The sequence below is a fragment of the Rhipicephalus microplus genome, chromosome 7 (genome assembly GCF_043290135.1).
Source record: "Rhipicephalus microplus isolate Deutch F79 chromosome 7, USDA_Rmic, whole genome shotgun sequence".
In the NCBI taxonomy this organism is placed as follows: Eukaryota; Metazoa; Arthropoda; class Arachnida; order Ixodida; family Ixodidae; genus Rhipicephalus; species Rhipicephalus microplus.
This window is the reverse complement of record NC_134706.1, coordinates 118,401,732-118,425,183: the sequence shown is the minus strand read 5'-3', so window position 1 is coordinate 118,425,183 and position 23,452 is coordinate 118,401,732. Positions and strand designations below refer to the sequence as shown.

General features: G+C 43.2%; 1 protein-coding gene across 4 annotated transcripts in view; it reads left to right on the top strand.

The window, feature by feature from the left end:
- Window positions 1-23,452, top strand: part of LOC119179026 (fatty acid synthase) — a 159,666-nt gene that overhangs the window by 51,095 nt on the left and 85,119 nt on the right. For all 4 annotated transcript variants that reach the window (XR_012885044.1, XR_012885043.1, XM_075869602.1 and 1 more), the window contains exons 8-15: window positions 763-1,152; window positions 5,232-5,421; window positions 10,753-10,982; window positions 13,562-13,765; window positions 17,113-17,370; window positions 21,562-21,778; window positions 22,399-22,653; window positions 23,073-23,246. Coding sequence is in view for 2 of the 4 variants with exons in the window: in XM_075869602.1 (XP_075725717.1) it covers window positions 763-1,152; window positions 5,232-5,421; window positions 10,753-10,982; window positions 13,562-13,765; window positions 17,113-17,370; window positions 21,562-21,778; window positions 22,399-22,653; window positions 23,073-23,246 (1,918 nt within the window). In the remaining 2 variants the exon portion in view is untranslated. The remainder of the gene's footprint in view (window positions 1-762; window positions 1,153-5,231; window positions 5,422-10,752; window positions 10,983-13,561; window positions 13,766-17,112; window positions 17,371-21,561; window positions 21,779-22,398; window positions 22,654-23,072; window positions 23,247-23,452) is intronic.

Sequence of the window (23,452 nt, the reverse complement as noted above, 5' to 3'; positions counted from 1 at the left end):
AAACACGATTATCTTTCGACTTCAGTTGTGTTAGTATCATGCACAGCCATGTCGGTAGTCTCATGCACAGCCAAAGAGCATCGCATGCTCATTATTTTTATAAATGATGGAACTAAAAGCTTCCATTGCCGTTTCCCGTCCCCCACGGAAGTCTTGTGGCTTGCTCAGTGCCCCAGCTAAGCTAAATAAGCTGTATTTGATACCAAGGTGCAATATGCGTATTTCAAGCTCGATGACAAAACGAAAAGTTAACATAGATCTTTACTGAGCTGCGCAAAAAATTCAAGTACAAAAGGAAGACACCTGGTTGTGTCCAGGTGTCTTTTTTTAGTACTTTAAATTTTCGCGAAGCACAGTCAAGATGTATTACCAACTCCCCCAGCAGTCAGTACTTCCTTGACATAGATTGGCGGCCACGACTACGGAATTCATTATCGCCGCTTTCGGCGTCAATCAGAAAAAACTCCCAAACTTTTTGTTTGACTGCCACTACAAAAAAAAGGAGTGGAGAAGCCTGGGTGAGTGAAGAATACTTCTCTACAGATCTTATGAGTACACTATTTGCAGTAAAAAAAGCTGAAACATAGAAGCAAGAACACATTTTCTCGCTGCTACAAAAAGAAAAGCCTTGGGTTACGCGAGACATTACATAATTGCTGAACGAAGCAATCGTTCTACACACTCGGGATCTTAGAGCGTACCGCCATGCCTGAGCCTATACTGTGACATTGAAGGCCCTCTATTTTTATTGGAATTTTACAGCGAGCGCTGGAACGAGTACAAGCTGAGGGACCGTACCCAGACTCGGGTTATGCCCTGCTCAATCGAATTGGGCAGCGAAGCCTCAAGCAGTTCCCTTGTCGGGGATATGCCATCGTACCCGTGGACGGCAACAACAAAGCGGTGGTCAAGGCTGTAGAGAGGGCGGCGTCTGAAGAACGACCCCTCTGGTTCGTTTTCAATGGCGTCGGCAGCCAGTGGAACGGAATGGCGCGCCAGATGCTACAGTTTGAAATCTTTGCCGAGTCTATTCGGAAATCTCACGAACTTCTGAAGGAGAAATTTGGGGAAGACCTGATGGATATGCTGATTTCGGAAGAGCCTCGGTGCAACACAATTAAGGCCTGTTTTCTTTCCATTGCAGCTGTCCAGGTACGTACTATCAATACTACTGATATATTCAGTACGTCTGCCTTGAAAACAGCGCGAAAATGGAGCGAAGGCTAAGGCAGAGACAAGGCAAGCGCGCATGTTTATGCAACAAAAGATATATGCTGAGCATAAGAGCGAAGGACTATTTGTTAAGATTCTTCGCGTTATTGTGCTCTCTCCAAGCCACGACATGAATGAACTGGCTTTTCAAAAAATCCTCCTGCGATATGTATTTGTGAAAATTCTTCTTTGTTGGACGCCAATTTTGTGTTTCTTAGGGACCTTGCTGTTGTTAAAATGCGACAATCTGTCGAAAATAGTGGTAGAGCTTAGGTACAGTTGACAATTTGTTGCATAAGAATGCCAGCATTTCTTCGCTTAGGAATGAAGTCGGAAAGGCTACGCCTGAATTCAGATGCAGCGACAGTTATCTACGAATAGCGATTGTATGGAGGCTAGGTTTTTTAATGGGAACAGCTTGTTCTATGAGGTACGGAAGAATTCAGGGAACGACTTCACAAGAAACAGTCTATAACAAAATAGCAGATTAATCTTCAACACAACAGACTGCCAAGCTCTTCCTATTCTGCCCCCGCGCACCACTGTAGTGATGCTCCATGGCACAGAAGAGTGTATTTCGAACCTGAGAAAAAAATGGTATGATGACGAGAGTTCACATTGCTATTATAAAGGGCATGGAAAAGGTGACGAGAACTGCATACTGGGGTATGTACACTCTAAAAAAAGAGCGAGTAAAAACAGTGTCTTTTTGTCCCACAACAATAATCGTCATCTATATTGCGTTCCACCCTTGCGCTATCGCCCCGCGCCTGGTACATTCCGGTCACGACGACATGCCCATTATCAAGGTTACATTGCATTCTCGATAGAAAAGTGACCAGTGCCGAGTTTTCAAGAAAGGAAGCTCACGCAAGCCAGATGACAATTATTGTTGTGGGACAAAAAGACACCCTTTTTACTCGATATTTTTTGAGAGTGTAGAAGCTGCAGGGCTTGTTAGAGTTCGGAGGGGCGTTAATGTTTTCTGAAGTAAAAAATGTCATTACGAACCTGCATCGCATCATCACTTTAATTTCGAGCATATAGTTTTGCATCAATACTATAATATCGAGCATTACACTTTCCCGTGTTGACAGCCTCTGATAGGCGTTGGCCAAGCGTACGTCTTTCATTCTATAGAGTGGTACAGAAAAAAAGATGTTATAAGCAAGTGGCTATATTTGACCCACTATATAACCACGGCCACGTGATAAAACCAGTGGACACGACATAACCCTTCCATGGCCCTTATCCCACCAAGCAGCGTGTGGCAAAGCAGGCTTGCGCGGTGTCAATTTCGCACTGACAGCATACTCTAGTGTTGTGAAACTATTGTTCCCATCACAACGAGTGCACATTATATTGCGATGTAGTTTCACAGGGTGTGTCCTCTGTCAACATGCTGGCCATTGTGCCCAGTATAATCTACAATAAATATACTTTTTCAACTTCAAGACTTTTTAAATATTTTAGGTTGGGACTTAGTGAGAGCTACAGGAGAACCAGCCATTTTTTTTTGTCACGATACCTTGTATCCTTGGTGCAGGAATCGTACAGGGTCATTTGGGAATTAGTATAAACAGCGCCGCAACATCATACACACACGTGCGTACTATTCCGGCACTGAACGCCTTTGTGCTTCGTGGTCGTTATGTCGGTCTTGCTCAATAACATAGCAGATGTGCTTCTTAATATATCTTTATTTGGATGCCTGGTGTCTGTAATTCCCCTACTCCACTTCAAATTTGCCCTTCTTTACTCTCTCTTTTCACGCTCATTTTCACTCAGTCAATTCGGCATGACGAGCGCTTGTTCCCGCGCCCTGTCTGCGCACATGTCAATTCCTTACTTTCTCTTTCTTTGACCAAAGAAAAGCGTAAGAAACAAGCACATGTGCGCTACACAGAAGGTACCTGCAGCCACCAAGGAAACTGCCCGTGTTGAAAAACTGGTGCCATCCTGTATTGCATGTATTGTTTTAGTTTTTCACTATTCCACCTTCTTTTGATATCGCACTTCATTTTGAAGATTACTCAGAGTGACGGGCAAATCTTTTCCGCCATTTTAACAAGATCTTGGCCTTCTGAACATTCGCGAGATAATTTTTTTATGAATGGAAAACAGTCTTGCGAACGCATCTCCCTCGGTCACTCCAGATATGATATGGCACTCATCATGTTCGGCCAAAAAGAGCAACCATTCATTTTTATCATTGTTTCCTATGACTCTTCCCCTTCCTTCAACTTTGCAGAATCAAGTGCTAGATTGTGGCTACAATGGCCATGAAAAAATAATTTCGCATGTCGCGTATTACATGTCCCATATCTAGCTCTTGCATGATATGTCTCAGGCACCAATCTATCGCTCACCACTTATTACCATTATTGATGTGACTCGTAGTATCGCGATGGGTCCACGACGCACGTAGTGATGCCTTTTTCTGGTCCTGAACAGTTGATGGATAGCGATATAGTGAGATCAATAGTAAAAATTATGCCCTTAAAGATTTACATAAAAATTAATTACTGTAGGAGTTATGCGTGCTTGCGCAATACGACTTGCTGTTAAAATAGGATGTACACTGGCTACAAGCGTTGGGAACGTGTCCTGATGTGCACTTCTTGTTGCTCTTGCGCACGAATGTATCTGGAAAAAAAGGTATTACTATGGCTGAAATTCAGCTCTTCCGCAAACTTCCGTGTCATTTATCGATGGCCTGTGCCAGTTTTCTCATCATCTCTTGCGGATATGACTGCGTAGATATGTCCCGTAACCTTACTGCACCCCCATATCTTCATGCATTTCGCATTTCCGACGTATTGCCGATCTAAGAATGCAAGTGATATATAATTTTTTTTTTAATTTTGAACAGTTCACTAAGTCCGATTTTGCGAATCAATAACAGGAACTGAAAATCAGTGTTTTCCGCACTGTATCAAGATTAGTTCAAAAATATAAAACTTGTGCAACAGCCCATTTTGATTTGCGAATTACTCGCCTAATGCTTAACGGCTTTAACTCTGTCACTTAAAGGAGCCCTGCAATATTTTTTGAGCATGGTCAGAAAGCGCTGCTGATTGGTAGTAGAGGCTGCCGCCAGCACGCGAGCCAAATAATATAATGCAGCACGTGGCCTGGAATTCACAATAAATTATCAAAGTCAGCTAAAAATAGCTTTCTCTGCTCTCGAGAAATCACGGAAAATAAGCCCTGTAAGCCCATCTATTAGCCATTGGCTGATTTGAACATGATGCACTCTGTTGTTACAGAAGTCGCGCGCGATCGACCTGAAAAGCCGCGAATTCGATGAAAAAAATGCTCAAGGTCACGAGATGCAAGTGCTGTTTTTTGTTTCCCCTTCTCATCTCTCCCTGCTCAGCTTCCAGCAATTTCATCGGGACGAGAGAAGAGAGAATGTGATTGCACCGTGTGACAAATAATAATCACTCCGCTGTACTGGACGGATTTTTAAAATTTTCACGGCGTTCAGTTTGTGAGGTATTATGCTTTTTCAGTGAATTATTTCCATGGTTACTGAAAGAAGTTTTTCAGGGCCCATTTAAGTATATCAATATAATAAACTTTGCTTGGGCAAATTCACTGTGATGCAGTGTCATCAATAGATGCTTGGAGCTTTATTCGCCATTGAGCAACGAAAGAGCGTTACGAGAAACTGTAGACAAATGGCTTCAGGTTTTTCAGCAAGGCGGGAACAATAACAATAAGCCAGATATAGAGTGTCAAAAAAGCACTCAAAACCATTGATTACATATAAAGAATTTACATTAGAAATATTGCAAACGAGTCGGTGCGTGTGTATAGTTTACTTGGGCACTGTTTGAAGCTTTCAATGTTTATTACCACTTCTTAATGTTACGTAGTGTTGAAGTAATTGAAACCATCATCAAAGGAAATCATTAGTCACGATAGGTTACATATCTTTACGTATTTCTTGTGAGGTGGTGTTTTCCCACTTCCATCAGCTATTTTGACAACAGGTTTGAATGTTTCCTACGCAGGTTGCACTCGTGGACATGCTTCAAGCCCTAGGGATTCAACCTGATGGTATGTTTGGACATTCGGTTGGTGAGATTAGCTGTGCATATGCGGACGGAGGCTTCACCGCGGAGCAGGTCTTGCTTTGCGCCTACTGGCGAGGCCGTTGCCTAGAAGTGGGCTATACATTCGATGGTGCCATGGCAGCAGTAGGCGAGTGTCGACTTTCTTGCTTGCGGACGCTTTTGAAATGTGAAGCATTTCTTAGCAAACGTCGGCGACTTTGAGCGTATCTATCTATCTATCTATCTATCTATCTATCTATCTATCTATCTATCTATCTATCCGTTTACTTTTGGGTGCTCTCGTGGTCACCCCATTTACTTGGCGCGAACCGAAATTAGCTTGAGATGGTAAGATGATTTGACAAATACGACATGCTTGTCAAGACATGAACAATGTAACAATTCTGTCGCGCACGTCGTTAAACATTTCTCGCCAGACAGTGGCACATACCCACGGGCGGGTATGTGCCGCTGGTTTGCGGGTATGTGCGACAGGTGTTTGACACTGGGCATCTGCTCAAGAACGACGAGAACACACATAGGCAGTTTTAACGCGCGAGTGTTAAGAAATACCCGGCGTCGGTGTAGCGTCGACCCGACGAGTGCCAGTTGGAATCGAACCCAAGCATTCTGGGTGCCAATGAAGCATTTCACCACAGAGCTATGCCAGGTCTCAAAACTGCTTTTCAGATAGACGCTAATCTTCGTGAAACGCTAATAGGCGTTTCAGTACCACCTGCCCAATCCTATAAACATTACATAAGTACTATTTTGATACAGCCGTCACGTCAGGTTAACGTTAGATGTGGTTAGCTTCCAGGCGCTGAAGTTGATTTATGTAGCAATGTCCAGGGATGCATCTTCGCGAGCATCAGCGCTTCATATCGGCTTCTAGTGTTGCTAATACGCTTGTTCCCGTAGGCATCGCTGCGCAAGTGCAAAGAACTGGTTATATAAACATCTCCAACTTCACAACGTAAATTTTTGTGTGCGGCGTTTGTACAATAGTTTAGCGTCATTTCACGACGTGTCACTCAATAGAAAAATTGCAATACGGTCGTCTTTCTTCCGCACGCTTCGCATAACGTATATTCCCAGGTACGTGGGGTCTGCGGAATCTTTTCTTATACATCTCACTAGAAAAAAATAATATGAATGGCGATTTCGGGGGCTTGTTTCGCTTAACCCGGCTTTGATGAAAACAAGCTGGTCACGAAATCAAGGAATATAAATAGAACATCATTTTTTCTGCTTTGAATGTACTCTAGGAATTCTGTTGAAGTTGAGAAGACAGTGAAGTGTCTGGAGAAAAAATTGTGCGGCCTGCAGAAACCAAAACTGCAACCTTCTTATAACGCACATGATGATCCACCTATTGATTTAAAGGTGTTCGTCACCCTCTTGTGCATTTTCCGGTATTTGTGTGCGTAGAAAACTGAGTGTTTGTCTGCACAGTTCGTGGCCATGAAGGTAATTTAAGACTATTTTCCAGCTGGTGCCACATTGTATGAGATCCTTTAATGAGCGGAAAGCTAAATGCTGACCCGCGACATACTAACCTTAGGCATAAATTTTACGTAAGTTTTACGTAAACCAAACTTAGGTTGTGTACAGATAAAAAAGGCAAGGATTACTCCGACTTAGTTCATTGTTTGACCTGATCTTAAGGAAAGCCAGTGGATAAAGAAGCCAGATGATGTAGGGGACATCATTTGTACTGCCTTAGGTGTGTTGAAGTAAGCGGAATGTGAAGAAACAATATTAATAAACTTGTTACACAAGTATCTTCTTCGGTTACTGTGTTTAACGTACTATCGGCCAAGGTTCAGTAGATGACGTTCAGCTGCAGAGCAGCAATGATGCCGCCTGCAGAAACGACACCGGGTATAGCATACCGGTGGGGTGGTGTATATTGATCCTGTAAAGCTTTACGTAGTTTTTTAGCATATCAAAATTTAATCGTTGAATAATACGAGTAAACCTTCTGCAAGGCAACGAAAAAAAAACAATCAGAGGAAAGCTTGAAATACCTAAACCACGGCCACATACGACAACAGAGCATGTAACGGACAAAATGGTATAGCCGGCGATGTGCGGTAATGTTTAGAGACTCTCCGAAAGTATTGAAGTTTGTAGTGTACACGTACCCCGTGGGAGTACAGCCTCTTGCACGGACTCAGCCTTATAGCGTGCCACCGGGCCGCGTTCACTGTCGCCTCCCGTGACTAACGCCTCTGCACACGCCCATTCGGACTGCCAAGGTGCCGAGGGCAGTGCGGCAAGTAAGCAGTACTGCTGCCAAACAATTCGCAACATTTTATAGCCTGCGCGCGGCAACACCAAATTACAGAACAACGGCCACTGCGAAAGGCTGTGGGAAAGCAAAAGAGGCTTAGTCACGCCACGGGCGAAAGAAATACCCTTAGGTTGCCGCGATCAGGTCTCCGCAGGCAAAAAGCTCATGGTGACACACCGCTGCAGAAAACGGTTCCTCGGGACTGTGCTGCTTGCTGTCACATTGAGGAACCACAGAGCCCAATCACTCAAGCGAGGGCAAGCTCCGCTCGCGTTGGCTTTGAAAGGTGCGAATCAATTGATTGATTGATTGATTGATTGATTGATATGTGAGGTTTCACGTACCAAAACAACCATATGATTATGAGAGACGCCGTAGTGGAGAGCTCTGGAAACTTTGACCGCTTGGGGTTCTTTGACGTGTACCCGAAAGGTACGAATCGACGTAGTAAAGCCACCATCGAACACGCCAAACTGCTCTTCAGCCTAGCCTTCAAAAGGGGCAACAAAATATAAGCGTTCTCCACGGGAACGAGGCACCGTTGGTTAATTATGCCTGAACAATATCTACGCATACACATCATTAGCCTCGTACACACACAAAATGCCTCAATAGTGAAAGCGAAAATGAGTTCCGCCAGTGAAAATATTCAGGAACACTGGTCTGGGGTTGTGTTATTTGGAAAGTGTTAATCCGTGAAAAAGGACACGTGACAGCTTTGACCTCATCAGCCTCTAGCAGTGTAATTTTTAGTGCTATTCGCGCATGGCACACCCTTGTTTTACCCAAACTTGCGCGCCATTTAGCACCACTGGCAGTATTTATCGATTGTACACTTCCCTATTTATCAACAGCAGTAATTCACCCTTGTTCCTTGGGAAGGCCTGTCGCAAACATTCTTAGCCATCCTTATTTTTGGGAAGGTTGCCTTTTCTGTGGTTGGCTCCCATGTCAAGAATTCTTTCAAGCGTACATATTTTTGAACATGCTCCAAAGGTAGGTCACTTATGCCGAAAATAGCTTGCTCCGTGGAACATGCATGCGAGGTTGGCTGAGTTGTCTGCGGCATCTCATTTTGGAGTCAGGCTTCACTTTTCGGATTCCCGATCACACGACAATATTTGTTAAAATGTATAGCCATACTTTTGCGAGTACAATGCAACATGCCGGCCACATAAATACGTCTGTTCTTTACCGCCTCAAATTCTGGCACTTCACCTCCCCCTAACTTTAATTTCACGCTCCTTCCGGAAGGATGTGTGTACCAGTTAGGAGACTAGCGGTTATGAACAGCAGCGCGACTGCCAGCTGCTTTGAACCAACTGCACCAATCTGCGAGGTGTCTTTCTCAATCGCCTTTAAGTGAAACTGTCTCTCTTGCCCTCTCTGGTGAAGTTTCCGCTAAGTTACGATGAGTATGAAATAAGATTGATTTTTATTGCTTTTACGCTCACGGGTCCATTGCGGAGTTCCGAAGAAATAGTCATCACATGCACATAAAAGATACACATACCTATTCAGATAGAGAGAAATGCAGAGAAAAGGCACAGAGGTTAACCGAAGTTTGGCTCGTTGACTACCGCACACTTGGGGTGAGAAAAAGAGCAAATGAAAGAAAAGGAAGAAAGAGAAAAAAAGAGTAAGAAAGAGATAAATAAACAGCAGTGAGCTTCAAACTACATCACACGGCCTCACGTTCCTCGTTCACAAGCGTTCGTTAAGACCGGTGGTCCTAAAGAAGCACGAGAGAGCGTTCGTGGTTTTGCGCATATCTGAGAATTTAGGCCAAGGTTCAAGGATTTTCCTCATATGTGAAGCATTTCTCGGCGAACTTCGGTGAATCTATCTATCTATCTATCTATCTATCTATCTATCTATCTATCTATCTATCTATCTATCTATCTATTTATCTATCTATCTATCTATCTATCTATCTATCTGTCTGTCTGTCTGTCTGTCTGTCTATCTATTTTACTATCTATCTATCTATCTATCTATCTATCTATCTATTGATCTAGCCACCTACGACTTTTAGCTCTCCTGGCTGTTTAGATAATAATATCAATACCAAACTTGGTAATACATAACATGGCTATGTGACAAACGTAACTGACTAATCATCCCTAGAAAATCATGATATGTATGCCATAAATGTCATTATTTACATTTCATGGTCTTGCCGCTTTTGCAGTGTTTCATTCACATGCCTTGTTGCAAAACTGGTATCGTATGACATGATTGCATGGCGAACACAAGCGACAGGCCCTAACAACAAAATCATGACATCCGTGTCACCTAACAACATGACTACATGCCACACTCATAATGAGCTCGCGGCCGTTTCGGAAGCGCTCCATAGACCAAATTTGGTATCACAGTACGTGAATGGATGACGAAGGTATGTGATTGGTGCAAACATGATAATCATGATACGCGTGTCATGTAACGACATGACTACATGCCACGCTCATGATCTACTCACGGCCGTTTTGCTAGTTCCACATACACTAAATTAAGTATTACATGACTTGAATTGACCAGAAATGTAAATGACTTGTCCTAACAAAATAATCATGATGCGGATGTCGTGTAAAACATGATTACATGCTACGTTCATACCACGCTCGCGGCCGTTTCACCAGCTCTATGTAGGCTAAACTTGGTATCAGGTGATGTTATTAGATGACGGAGGTAGATAAAACATCCAAACATAATAATCATGACACAGAAGTCATGTACGGAACATTTTACCTCCGCCTCATAACGCTGTGCTGATTTTGAAGTCACCTATGAACCTTCTTCATTCGTGCTTCACATATCTGCGATTCCCACTGGATGTGACATCTGTCAATTTTTTTGTATAGTGAAAGTACGTTCGTCTGTATGGAGTGTTCTAATAAAATATTACTTTGGGTGAGTTCACGCATATCTCAGCGAAAGATTTGTGCAGCAAAATAATTAGAAGGCGTGATAGATGGTACTGTTGTATTCTCTCACTTACTTTTTTCTTTAGGAGGGTTTATCTAATTCTTCTCAGCATGCGCAAGGAATATTTTCGTGGCGCATCAGGGCGTACACAGCTTGCGCGTTTTCTTGAAAACAGCATTTGAGCCAGTTTCTTATGTGGATTAGCCAAGTGTTGCTATTTCTGTAAATACTCTGTGGCCAATTGTACTTCTACAGGTCTCACTTGGGAAGAGGCCAAACGACGCTGCCCTCCTGACGTATACCCTGCTTGCCACAACGCGGAAGATTCGGTGACAGTTTCCGGCACAGCTGGCGCGATAGAGAAAATGATTGAGGAACTGCAAGCCCAGAACATATTTGCACGCAAAGTGAACAGCCTTGGAGTGGCTTTCCACACCAAGCACGTCCACAACATCGGTCCTGCTTTTCGGGAAGCTCTAGAAAAGGTAAGTTGACAACAGAATCAAATTCTCTGATAAACTACTGGATACATTTTTAACTGAATATTCGTCTGGCTTATCTCAAAATGAGCAGCCTCACAGTTTTGTTTGGAGACACCGGAAACTGACTATTGTTAATGAGAAAGCGCTGTGTACCTACGTATGCAAAAATGCATGCACGCCCGGTGTTCAAAAACAGCGTTGTCGAATTACGTGTGACTTCTTCCACGAGATATATTTACCCGCATTAATATCCTGCTCATACTAGAAATTCAGTGCCATTTTGAGCGAGTACATTTAGGCTCCAACAATTTTACTTTGGTGGTGCGCATGCAGACGACATAAAAACCACATTGTGGAAATGAGTCAGACAACATTATGCGCGCGCCGCCTCCACGCGGAAGCGGCCTGCTCATGAAGGCTCCCTTAATTATGATAATGTCGGTGGGTGAACTTGGAGCGCTGGATCACATTTCTTATTTAGATACTGATTTAAATCATCATCAGCCGCAGCCTGACTACGTCCACTGCAGGACAAAGGCATCTCCCTTATTCCGCCTGTCGACTCGGTTCTGTGCTTGCTGCTGCTACTTTATACCCGTAAACTTCTTAATCTCATCTGCCAACCTAATTACTTTCTGTCTTCCCCTAACCCACTTGCCTTATCAGGAAATCCTGTCAGTTATCCTGAATGACCAGCGGATATCCTGCCAGCGCGCTACATGTGCGGCCCATGTCCATTTCTTTTTCTTGATTTCAACTGTGATATTCTTGACCCCGGTTCGTTCCCTGACCCACTTTGCTCTCTTGTTGTCTTTTAAGGTTACATTTATCATTTTTCTTTCCATCGCTGGTTGTTTCATCCTCAGTTTAAACTAAACCATATTTGTGAGCCTCCAGATTTCTGCTCCGTAAGTAAGTACCGGCAAGATGCTGCTGTTATATACCTTCTTTAGGAATTGTAGCACTCTACCTGTCAAGATTTGAGAGTTATTGCCAAATGTGCCCCCCCCCCATTCTTATTCTTCTAGTTACTTCAATCTCGTGGTTCGGCTCCACGGTTATTACCTGTGCTAAGTAGACGTAGTCTTTTACAACTTCAAGTCAACTATTACCTATCTGAAAGCGCTGTTATCTTCAGAGGTTGTTTTATATTACTTTCGTCTTCTACAGATTAGGTTTAAGACCTATCTTTACGCTCTCCTTGTCTAATTCAGTAATCATGCATTGCAATTGTTCCCCCGAGTTACTCAGCAATGCAATGTCTTTGGCGAGGTGCAACTTACGGAGGTACTCTCCAGTAACTCCTATTTCTAACACTTCCCATGCTAGGAATTTGTCAATCTGCCCTTAAACTACACGTTGAAGCGTGCTAATAAGTTTTACGGCTGATAAAAAGGGCGTCTGGGTCTACTTTTTTTTTCCTCTGATATATGGGGAGGGGGGGGGGGGGGCTCCTTTTGCACGTGCTTCGGTGCTTGATCGGCTTTGACACCCTTCCCTAGCAGGCGAACGTTGTGTCTAGGCTTTTTTTAATATCCTTGTTTTGCACGTGTTTCGGCGAATGGTCCGCTTTGACGAGCCAAATCTCGATGCTGCTACGGCGTGTGTTAAGCACTTGCGGTAGCAGTTTTCTCAGGCCTTGTGTGTTGAGCCAGCGCTGCTATTTTATTAACTGCAGATGCTAAAATAAATCACTGTTTTGGTTTGGTTAAATTTAGCACACAGAACCAATAATAATAATCTGGCCCGTGAATATCAATGCGGGCGGCATGCATATTTGTGTGCGGTGTCCTTCACGGGAGTAACCGTTGCGTGACGAGTGCATTTACAGCGATTCCTCCTTCCGTTGCTCCCTTACAAATTTAAGACTAATACGGTTGCTCCCCCGTTTTCGAACATGCCGGCCATCTTGTTCCACTTGGTCCTTTCGGGGAGTAACAGTTGGTCTGAAGGAATAAAAACAGCCGTTGCTCCCATTTCGGCCGTTTTTGGCTAAGAGTGTAGCGTTTATCGCGCTGTGCTGACAGGTAAGTGTTTTCAACGCTTTGCTACCCCCACACGGTAATGAAACCTGCCCGTCGCTTTGCGTTCTACACCTTATCACCCCCGATACAGGAGCGCACCTTTCTCCGCGGGCGCGCATGCCTTCGTTTTCGAAGACTACTGCCAGATGGCGCTCGTGTCTAACGTGCCTCGGGGCGGTCGTTCGTCTTCGCTACACGATCGAGGCACTCTAACGCGGTGCCTTCAGAATACCATTCATCAATTTTTTTGTGCAGAACATCAAACAAATGTTTTGTTCACTGTCTCCAGACGCAAGACTATCGTCTTTTGACGACATTTGCAGTGTAACATGCAGATTCGGGGTCAATTTTTTTTTGCTGCTTTTGACGACGTCAATTCTATCAGTACCAACCATCGCCCATTGATTCGTGTCTAAGGAGCACTAACTTTTTTTCTGTTTGGCATAATTTGTTGCAGTAAGCGTGCTTATTCATCACTTCTAGCAATACATACAGGTATTTGAATTTAGAAAGAATCGCACTTCTTTCGCATCACCTCCTTTTCCTTTTTTTGTGCAGATTATACCTGAACCAAAGGCACGGACCAAACGCTGGATCAGCACATCCATGCCAGAGAGCCGTTGGGATGAACTTGGAGTGCAGCTCTGTTCTGTCGAGTACCACGCGAACAACTTCCTAAACCCAGTGCTCTTTTGCGAAGCCTTCAAACATGTACCAGAGAATGCCATCTTAGTGGAGATTGGACCGCACTGCCTTTTGCAGGTGATACCGGAATGATTCCTGCGGCTCCCGTCACACGATACTAACTCGCATGTGTGGCTCATTAGAAATGAATGATTAGCTTGACGGCACAGCACTACCCTTGAAGGTGTATGCCTAACATACTGTAGTAGCGCCGAACTCGAGAAGAAAAAGAGATTGAAGAAGCCGAGGGAAACAAAAGAGTGGTGGTGTATCAATTAAGGAGCTTCTGACCTCCCTATCTGTATTTTTTTTTACTTTTGAATATCGCATTCCATAATCGGTTCAGCAAACAGAAACTTGCCCACTAAAAATTTATTCTTATAATTTTGTCTCATCGTTGCCTAGGCTATTTGTCCCTCTATAAATTGACATGAATCCTTTTTATCGTACTGGACGGGCTCTCCCGACAGCCCTAATGCTGTTGCTAGTGCAAGGAGCTCCGTCATCTGCTGATAGCATGACTGAGCTCTTTGTCCCGGCCCGTGGTGGCCACTTAAGTGGTTTCGCAGTGCGAGACAGTTCATTTGCCTTTCCAACAGGCGCGTATGTTCCCCTAACGTCGAGAGGTGTATCGGGAAGGGGAGGACGTATAATTACATAATGCCAATGTATACTTGTTCTTTTAGATATGAAAACACTAGCATTTTGTAGTTTTGTAGCCCTAAGTGGGAGGCTTGTTGACACGTAATTTGTCTCAGCATCCTAAACACCTACAAGCCTAGGGTCTGATGTATGCCATTCGATCAAAATGAAACGTATTGAAAGTTTCAACAACAAAGTATCGCGTCAAAAAACAACGCCCTATGTCCAATGTCATCGCTGACTCACCCTGCTCCCTTGCTATCACCTCATCGCTGCGCTGCTCTTCTTTTGTACTCATATGCTGCGTGATGGTCTACAGGTGCACTCGACAAAATGAGGGATCCAGCGAGGATATGAAAGCTGCACTATAAAAAGTGGAGTCAGTGCTGCCTAGTGGTACCCGATTTAACCCCGCTCAGCCAAGGCAATTTTTTTTCGGCACAGATTTTAGGGCCCGCATTCGAGTGTTACTCAATAAAATTGCCCGGTCGTCGTTGCATATGTAACGTTGTTGTCAGGCAGGTACCATGCTTGATACAGATACTGCGAGTAGCCGTCTGAAGGGCTAGTTCACCTGTTCGAGCCGGTGAAAAGGTAGTGTCAGAGGATAGACACAATTCTTGAAACAAAAATTAATCTTGCGCCTGAAGAAAGTAAAGAAAACATTTGTTTGATGGTCTGCACGAGAAAATCAGTGACTTGCATTTTGGAGGCACTGCGTTAGAGTGTGTTGACCCGTGCAGGGAAGGCGAACGAGTGCATCGAGGCTGGTTAGACACGAGGGCTCTCTGGCAGTCATCTTCGAAAACAAAAAAGGCGTGCGCACCTGTCTCGGAGGCGATAAGGTGAAGAAGGCAAAGCGATGGGCAGGTGCCAGCACCATGTCGTCTTAGCTAGAGTTACTGCATATGCTACCTTTAGCTACTTGAAGGTAGCATATACAGTAACTCTAGCTCTAGATGAGTGTTACGCAAGTGTACCGATATTACCCCTTGGCCCTTCACCTGCCTGCTCTCAACCCCGTTGAAGAACGCCTGATTGCTGAACATCTGCCATTTATGAGTGTTGGACTCACAGCAGCGGCCAGTATGACCTAAAGGGAGTGCTGGTTAACGTCCTGATCGACGTGGCTAACACTGTGCGGTGGCGGTCACGGAATGTGCCCGACAGCGCTGCCTTCGACGTACTGTACACATGATGCACCGGCTCATGACACTTTCCTACAGGAATGGCCTCACCAAGAAACGCTTATGCACTTGCAAGCAAGTTCTGTAACACCCACCAATTTGTGCATATGGTGGTGATTTTTTTTTTCATTTGCTTTGTTTGTGCATAGACAGCATTCGATATAGCGTTAATATTAGGATAATCCACATTCGCGGGGCACTGCTACGAGCTTCTTGCCTTGCAATCACTTGCCGGGGCGCCTTTCCTTCTCCTGTGAAAGACAGTCGCTTTAGCAGGTTTAGGCTGAAATCGCAAGTACTCTCTTTTGGCGAATATACGCACTTTACACACAAGTAAAATTGAGGGTTCTGAGTTACTCTCAATATTTCTACGTCTTATTTCAGGTTAGCTATGCACACAAACCTAAAAAAAATATTTAAATATTAAATTGACTGAGAACTGAAGCCAGAATACCGAACAAGTTTTTGAACTGAAGGTAGTGACACATTTCAGGGTCCGTATTATGACAGGGGATGTGATACGTCGGCACTGATGAATTGTATGATGAATGAACGTAAGCATGAGACATTAAAGGCTTTCCCTTGAGAAATCGAGAAGTGAAAGCAAAACTGCAACGCTGGCAGCTATACAGTGGACAGGCGAGGGAGTGGAAAAGACGCTACTTTTGCAGCCTTAGTTGGCAGCACAAAAAGCACGGCCGAGCACATGCGGTGGATTCGGAAAGGTATTTGACAGAGACGTGCGGAAGGGAGAATGATGACAAAAAAATGCCGTTAACTGTAGATGACTTGGTGTGTGGCTTTTACAGTCAATTGTTCAGTCCAGCTTTCTGAAGCAGGCGAAGAACCACATTTAGAATTGTGTGTGAGGCTGGGCAATGGAGGTTCTTATGTGTAGCCGAAGGTAGACGGCTGTGATGGAGAGTTGCGAGCATGGCGATTTTGTTGGATGTGCTGGGCACAGCACACTACCGTGTAGAGAGTGTTAAACAAAAAAACGTAGAAAATAGAACAGCAGATAGATATACGCGAAAAAATTCGGATTGCCAGTAAGAAAATAACACAACAGAATGAAAAATGTCACAAGACCCCACAAGAAGAGAAACTTGCTCAAAGGAATAGACACAGAAAAGAAAAAATGAAACATATAAACGCGGCATTAACCCAAGAAAACATAAATGACTCAATCCTCGGCAGTCTATTGTGCTTTCACTTATAGCGGAGTTCTGTTGGATTTTCTTCTGAGATTTACGAAAAACTGTCAACTTCCTTTTGTGAGCGGCGTAACCTATTCGTCTCAATAAGTATTTTTTGCTGGCTAGGTTGTTCATTTTTGTATTCGTAAATGCAGTACACAACACATTGTCCAAAATAAAGACAGGAAAAAGGATTACAATACAAAAAGTGATCTTTCTAATTGCATTCTTGATTGAACACCTTGTTATAGTAGTTTTATCGTGCAGTACCATTACATACTCATTTGCACCGCATTCTTGCAGGTGACTGGGAACCTGTTAGCAGCGTTTTGAAAGTGCTTTCAAAAATATTTTGGCTCCACTCATATTTGTTGGCTTGCGCACAATTTGATTGTTTCAGTCGATCCTCCAGCGAGCTGTTGGGCCTGAAGCCACCTGCATGGGCCTCATGAAACGCAATGCAGACAACATCCAGCACTTCTTGGGTTCACTGGGGAAACTTCATAGTCTGGGAGTGAAGATGGACTTGTCGGTGTTGTACCCTCCTGTCCCGTGGCCCTTACACCGCGGTACGCCCAACATTGGCCACCTGGTTGCCTGGGACCACTCTGAGACTTGGCACGTAGCGAAATGGGATGATTTTCCTACGCCGGATGAGGTAATGTAAACTAGAGTGCATTACCACCCATTGTTCCACGTTAGGTGCATAAGCTATATAATGCTTGCTAACTTGCTTGTTTACGTCACAATGTTGTAATTTGAGTTGTTACAGAGAATGCTCCGTAAGATACAGAAAACTCAGAAAGTTTGGGCGTCTCCGATGCGAGGCACTGAGCATTTAGTAGAACAATTTTACTAGCTTAGAGTTGAGTCTGCTTCAGTAATGCTTATGAAAACTATCGTGCTGCTTACCCAAAGCGTAACTTCTGAATGTAATGTCAGTAATGCTTCAATAAGTACCCTCAGTACGTGATTGGTGGAAGGACCAAGTTTTTTTTTCTGATTGAACGCTATACATGAAATCTCACATACATTTAGGGTTTGATTGCGCCTGGTAGTGAAAACAGTAATTATCTTCATCATGAATACGTTCGTGCTTGCCTCGTCAATTTCAACTTTTGGTTCACTCTGACAGCACATTGGTTGGTTCGTAGGCCATGGAACGCTAAAACTACATGAGTGAGTATGTGACGTGACAGAAAATCACGTTTCATGATGTGGCTGGTTCCGTGAATGCAAATCACGTAACAGCTGGTGACGTGACAAGAACAAGTCACATTAGGTAACATTTAGGCATGAAACTAAAAATGCCGTCACATCACGAGAGAAGAAACGAGTGACGAAGATCAATGTATTATTACGTGACAACCAGCCAGGAGATGAATAAAATCACGTAAAAACTAGTCACCTGACTCAGGTCACACAACATAGCGTAAAATTTGGTAGCGGGTCATGTTCCCGTCCTAAACAACGTAATAACTACTGACATAAAATAAACCAATAGCACAACGTAACAGCTATAGTTCCGGGACACGTTTTCATTAAAACCAAGTAACAAGTAGTCATGTGAATAAATCGCCAAACAGAACTTGTCACGGGACATGCCTACGTCAAAACCACGTGGCACGTGCGTAGTGTGAGTAACCAACCATATCCGGAGAAGAAAAACCAATTTTATCAATACAGTATTACAAGCAAACACTTGACATCTCATGCAACAACTTGGCAATACTATGCAAACTTCGCTAGACCTAAGACTAAATCAGCTGATGATTGTAGCTTTGTGCCATTAAAGCAGTTAGCGCACTTTTGTTTTTATACGCATTATGAGTTAGGAAGCTTTCGAGGTGCGGCAATACCTGTTCATACTTAGTGACTGCTGCTATGACTTTGCAACACTAGAGAAAGTTTTGCAAGACCTTGTTGGCGGAACTGTTTTCCACACAAGTGATGCAAACAAAAATTTAATGTTGATCGAACGTCACGTGATAACGAAGTGGATGCGTGTGCGTAGTTGGCAGACGAAACGTTACATGACGTCAGTGTAAAATGGCGCCATCAATGACGTCACTATGATATGTCATAATGCGTTTGGTGACAACCTGATTTCTAAAACTGCAGGCGAAGATATTGTAAGCCCATGTGCTCAGACTTGGGTGCACGTTAAAAATCCGAGGTGATCCAAATTCGGAAGCCCTTGGCTACCGCGTCTCTTTTATTCATATGGTGACTTAAGGCTGTTAAACCCCACATATCAATCATCATCTGATTACCGACACCTGAAACCTTGGTTTGCCTCTTGTGCTGCTGTTTGAATATTCTTTTCTTGGACAATAGTTCATCGAATAAGACGCTTCAATTTCACCAGAAATGTTTTGATTTTTTTAGCACTACAACCACGTTGCAACGAATCGTCCGATTCTGCATCTGCCGCTTGATTTCCATAATCTTTTGCTGGGTAGGCGGAAATAGCCTGCTATGTGTTATTCCTCTTCCGGCGAATTAATACGTACCTGTAAACGTTTCCAATGCTTTGTGGCAAAATGTTGGCATTACAAGTTCAGCTCCACATAACGATTTCTACAGTAATGTCAGAACGTTACTCACTGAAGTTTGAATTATATGGCTTTGAACGTCATAATATTTTTAACCGTTCTTCCAGTTACGAAACTCGATCTGTGCATTTTCATTCAAAACGCATGTAATGCTTCCTTTGGCTGGTACGTACCAAGTGAAGACTTTGGTTCTGATTTATATTAACAGTTGTCTTATCGCATTAGCTTCACGACATGTATAGAAACCTAATTGGTATGGTGAATTCAACTCATAGTATTTAAGCTCTGTTATATTCATGTGCGCACAAAGAAAAGTACGAAATAACAGCTTTCCTCAGGGTTAACTAAGGCACATACGTGCTCATGCGATAAACTTTACTGGCGTTCTAGAAATCTTTTAGCGTTTTGCTGGTAGTTGCGTGCATATTTCCGACCTGCGACCCGGAAAGGTATGATATACCTTTAGGACATGTCACGCCGGATGAGAGCATTCCGTCACTTCTTATGATATGATGCAGCTATCTGAAAAACAATGAAAGTTTAGGCTGAAATTGTTTCATATAAAATGAACTTCTCCCCCCAACGTGTTATATAGGCTGACACCAATACTTCAAATGCTTCAAATTGTAACCGTGTATTTTTATTGGAATGCCATCTCACTAACTGCAATGCTGATTAATATTTGTCTATCTGAAAACCTTTTATGAATCAGTGTAGTAGGGCAGATCTTTCAGCAACAGTTGATACTCAAACATAAAGCCCATAACACAGTAATATTTTAGCCCTAGAAATGTCCCAGTTGTGAATACTATTCCAAAGCGATAGTATAAAAGCTGAATCTTTTTATCCGCCACCTAATGCGAGTGGCATGTGCACTTCAAATGTTTTTCTAGTGAAGGTGGTATCAGCACTTTCAAACGTGGAGTGACCCGCAGGAAGTAAATGCAGGGCTTGTTTGCTTCAAATTATGATTACTCTGCATGTAGTGCATGTTTTCATATTGTTTTTATATATTTTTTCTGCAAAATATATGTATTGTGACTGCGTGATGCTGGACTGTAACATTCCAGGAAACTCAGTCAAGCACTTCAGAGTTTTTCCTTCTTTTGCCCTATAATCTGTGAAGTGGCAAATATATTAAAACGAAAGGAGGGAAATGTATTGTTCAAGAAAATGAAAAGTATCAGAGAAAGGGATTGGCTTAGCAAAAGGTAGTAAGCCACTGTCTTGATGTCTACAAAGATATCTGTTTATAGCTTAAAAACTTAAATAATTAGGATTGAATTGTAGTTACAAACTCTCTTATCAGGCATTTTAAGACAATATACGATTGGGAATGATCGGGCATATTTGCATTTGAACGAAATTTTGTTATTGCATACTAGACTGATGCGCTATGTCCAAGTACAGGGTTCTGTCGCGCAGGCTTAGCACTGCAGAATACCACCTTCTGCTTATCAGCTCTCAACTTCACATTACTCGTAGCTCACCTGGCCTTCTCTGAACTGTCTGGAACTCCGTATTTAAGTAAAAAAAAAGAAAGAGATCAGTGTGTCACAAAGAACGAGGAATTCGACATCACTTACCAGCAGGATATCTTTTCTGCAGAGGGAAGTCTGGACGAGTTTTGTGCACTGTCATGATGGTGACCATGCGGCTCTAGGTCTAAGTGTAAGATCGTACGAAGTGCCACAGTGCAGTTCTATTAATTATAGATTCATTATTTCGCCTTAAGGAAATAGGAATTTACTGCCCCGCCCGTATATACAGAATGCCACACAATTATATTAGGTGCAAAAGCATCGAATAATATTCTTGCGTGCCACCATCCACTGGGAGCGAAAACAAATGCAGGTAAAAACTGAGTTTCACACAACGTAGCATATCGGCTATTATTTATTAACTATAAGAAAGCACACACCTAAGTGAAAAGCATGTGAAGGCAAGCTGTTTTCAACTATATCAATAAAATTATACTAATCCACAATTTAAACATCATGAGTGGCGTGATACAATAAAAAGTATGCACCAAGTGGTTGAAGTACGCAATAAGGGGGAAAATTTGCTATCAACTTCAGCAGAAAAGCTCGAGTGTTTCGCAACGTTTTACTGCACACTGGAGGTGGGCAAAGGGACTCCAAAAACTTTGACCGTCTGGGCTTGGGGTATTCAGTTAGAGTTCAGATAATTTTTCTGAAGGTAACTATGATGGGGCATGTACGCGCACGTTTTATTTCATAAAAAAAGGCACCGAAGACTTTATATGAGGTACTATGAATGTGATGAACTTGCAGGGAAAGGACGATATCACAGAAGTGGACATTGAATCTCACAGCGAGGACAAGTACCTCGTTGGTCACCAACCTGATGGGCGTATCGTGTTTCCTGGCTCGGGGTACCTGTACCTTGCTTGGCGGTTTTTGGCCAGACTTAATGGCAAGGATGTTAACGAGGTGCCCGTAATCATAGATGACGTGAAAATGAAGCGTTTCACGATCCTGCCTCCTACTGGTGAGGAATTGTTCTTACTTGTGTCTTCATTTGTGCATATAATGGATTAACTCTCAGTTAATGTGGAGCTTTGAATACAGGGGAAAAAGCAACAGCAGAGAGTCAGAATGAAAACTGATACACTCATTGCGCATTTACTTTCACACCTTCATTGACTACGATGTCACTTAGTTTCACAAGTTTTTTGATTTGCGAAAAAATTAGCACTTGATCTAGTAAAGTTACGTTGCTTATTACATAATTTATTATTTTTTAAAATAGGCGGTTCTTCACCCGCGTGTGGCAAATCGTTCCTTTGTCGACTTGCTTCTCAACAACTAGAAAATCTTACTTCTGTCCCCCACGCCACTGATTGATGTCATTGTGAGTAAGACTCATCAAGCTGAATCCAACAAAGAGTAGCTGCCCTCTCTCCATTCTCTATGTTGCAAACTTCAACATGGCGGCAAGATACAAATAGCCAAAAAGGTGAAAGCATATTTCAGACCACGCGAAAGGCCTTCGTCAGGGCATGCCCTGAACTAAGCTATTGTAATGTATAACGTCATTAACCCACTCGATATTATTCATTCGATGATGTTTCCTGGGACTCAGTTCCGAACTCACTGTGGCACTTCCAGGTGGTGTCCGATTTCAGATCACTGTGATGCCAGTCTCTGGCGAGTTTGAAGTGTGCGAAAGTCGATCAGTGGTTTGCAAAGGCCGTATCCGTCTAGCCGAAGGAGGTGAAATGGTGCTGCTCAATGATCCTCCTGGAAACCCTGCCGAAGACGTCGAGTTCGACATGAACTGTGTGGACATCTACAAGGATCTGAAAATGCAAGGATATAAGTTAACTGGAGCCTTCCAGGGTACTCTGAAGGCTTCCTCGCAGAGTAAGGACGAATAATTGTTAGCTATTGCTACTGGTCAAAATATGTAAAGTCACGATCAGTTGCCTTCAAAGTGATTTTGTCTGAATGTATTTTTTATGAATTATAACATGCACGTTTTGCCTAGAGAACCAGTGCGATGACTATTCTTGTGAAGCACTGATGTGCGCGCATGAGTTAGTGAAATTAGTTTTTAGTTTAGAAAGAGCATTCGCAGCTACTCGGCGCTATGCCCCAGTGTGTATCTCTGGTCCTTGCCATTACTGTGTAGTAAACAAATTTATGTCCTAACAATGCCTTTTAGAGCACACAGTAATGTTGGTAGTGTTTGTGAGCCACTCCGTAAATCCATCCTTGCATGAACGTCTATTACATCATAATATTGAATTAAGGCTTTTCTGACTTGAGCGTGTCTTTTGCAGAGCCATGCGCGAAACTAAAGTGGGAGGGCAACTGGGTGGCCTTCTTGGACACAGTGATGCACATGAGCTTCATCTGGAAGCCCGTAAGGGCATTTACGCTGCCACTTGCGGTACAGTCAATCCGCATCGACCCCATTCTTCACGCAAAGATCGCTGAAGGGACCGGAGATGATGGTGAGTGATGTTGTCGTCATTTTCTGTGTAAGTGATGCAGGTATGACTAGGACAGTCTCGCAACGTCGTTAGGGGTAGTTTGGTGAAGAAAACTAATGCCGGCCATCCTGTGGTGTTCTGAAATTTGACAACTGGCACTGCACAAGTAGAATTTCATCACTGCCTGTAATTTGAGCATAGGACATTTATGGCTTGGTTGGTTCATA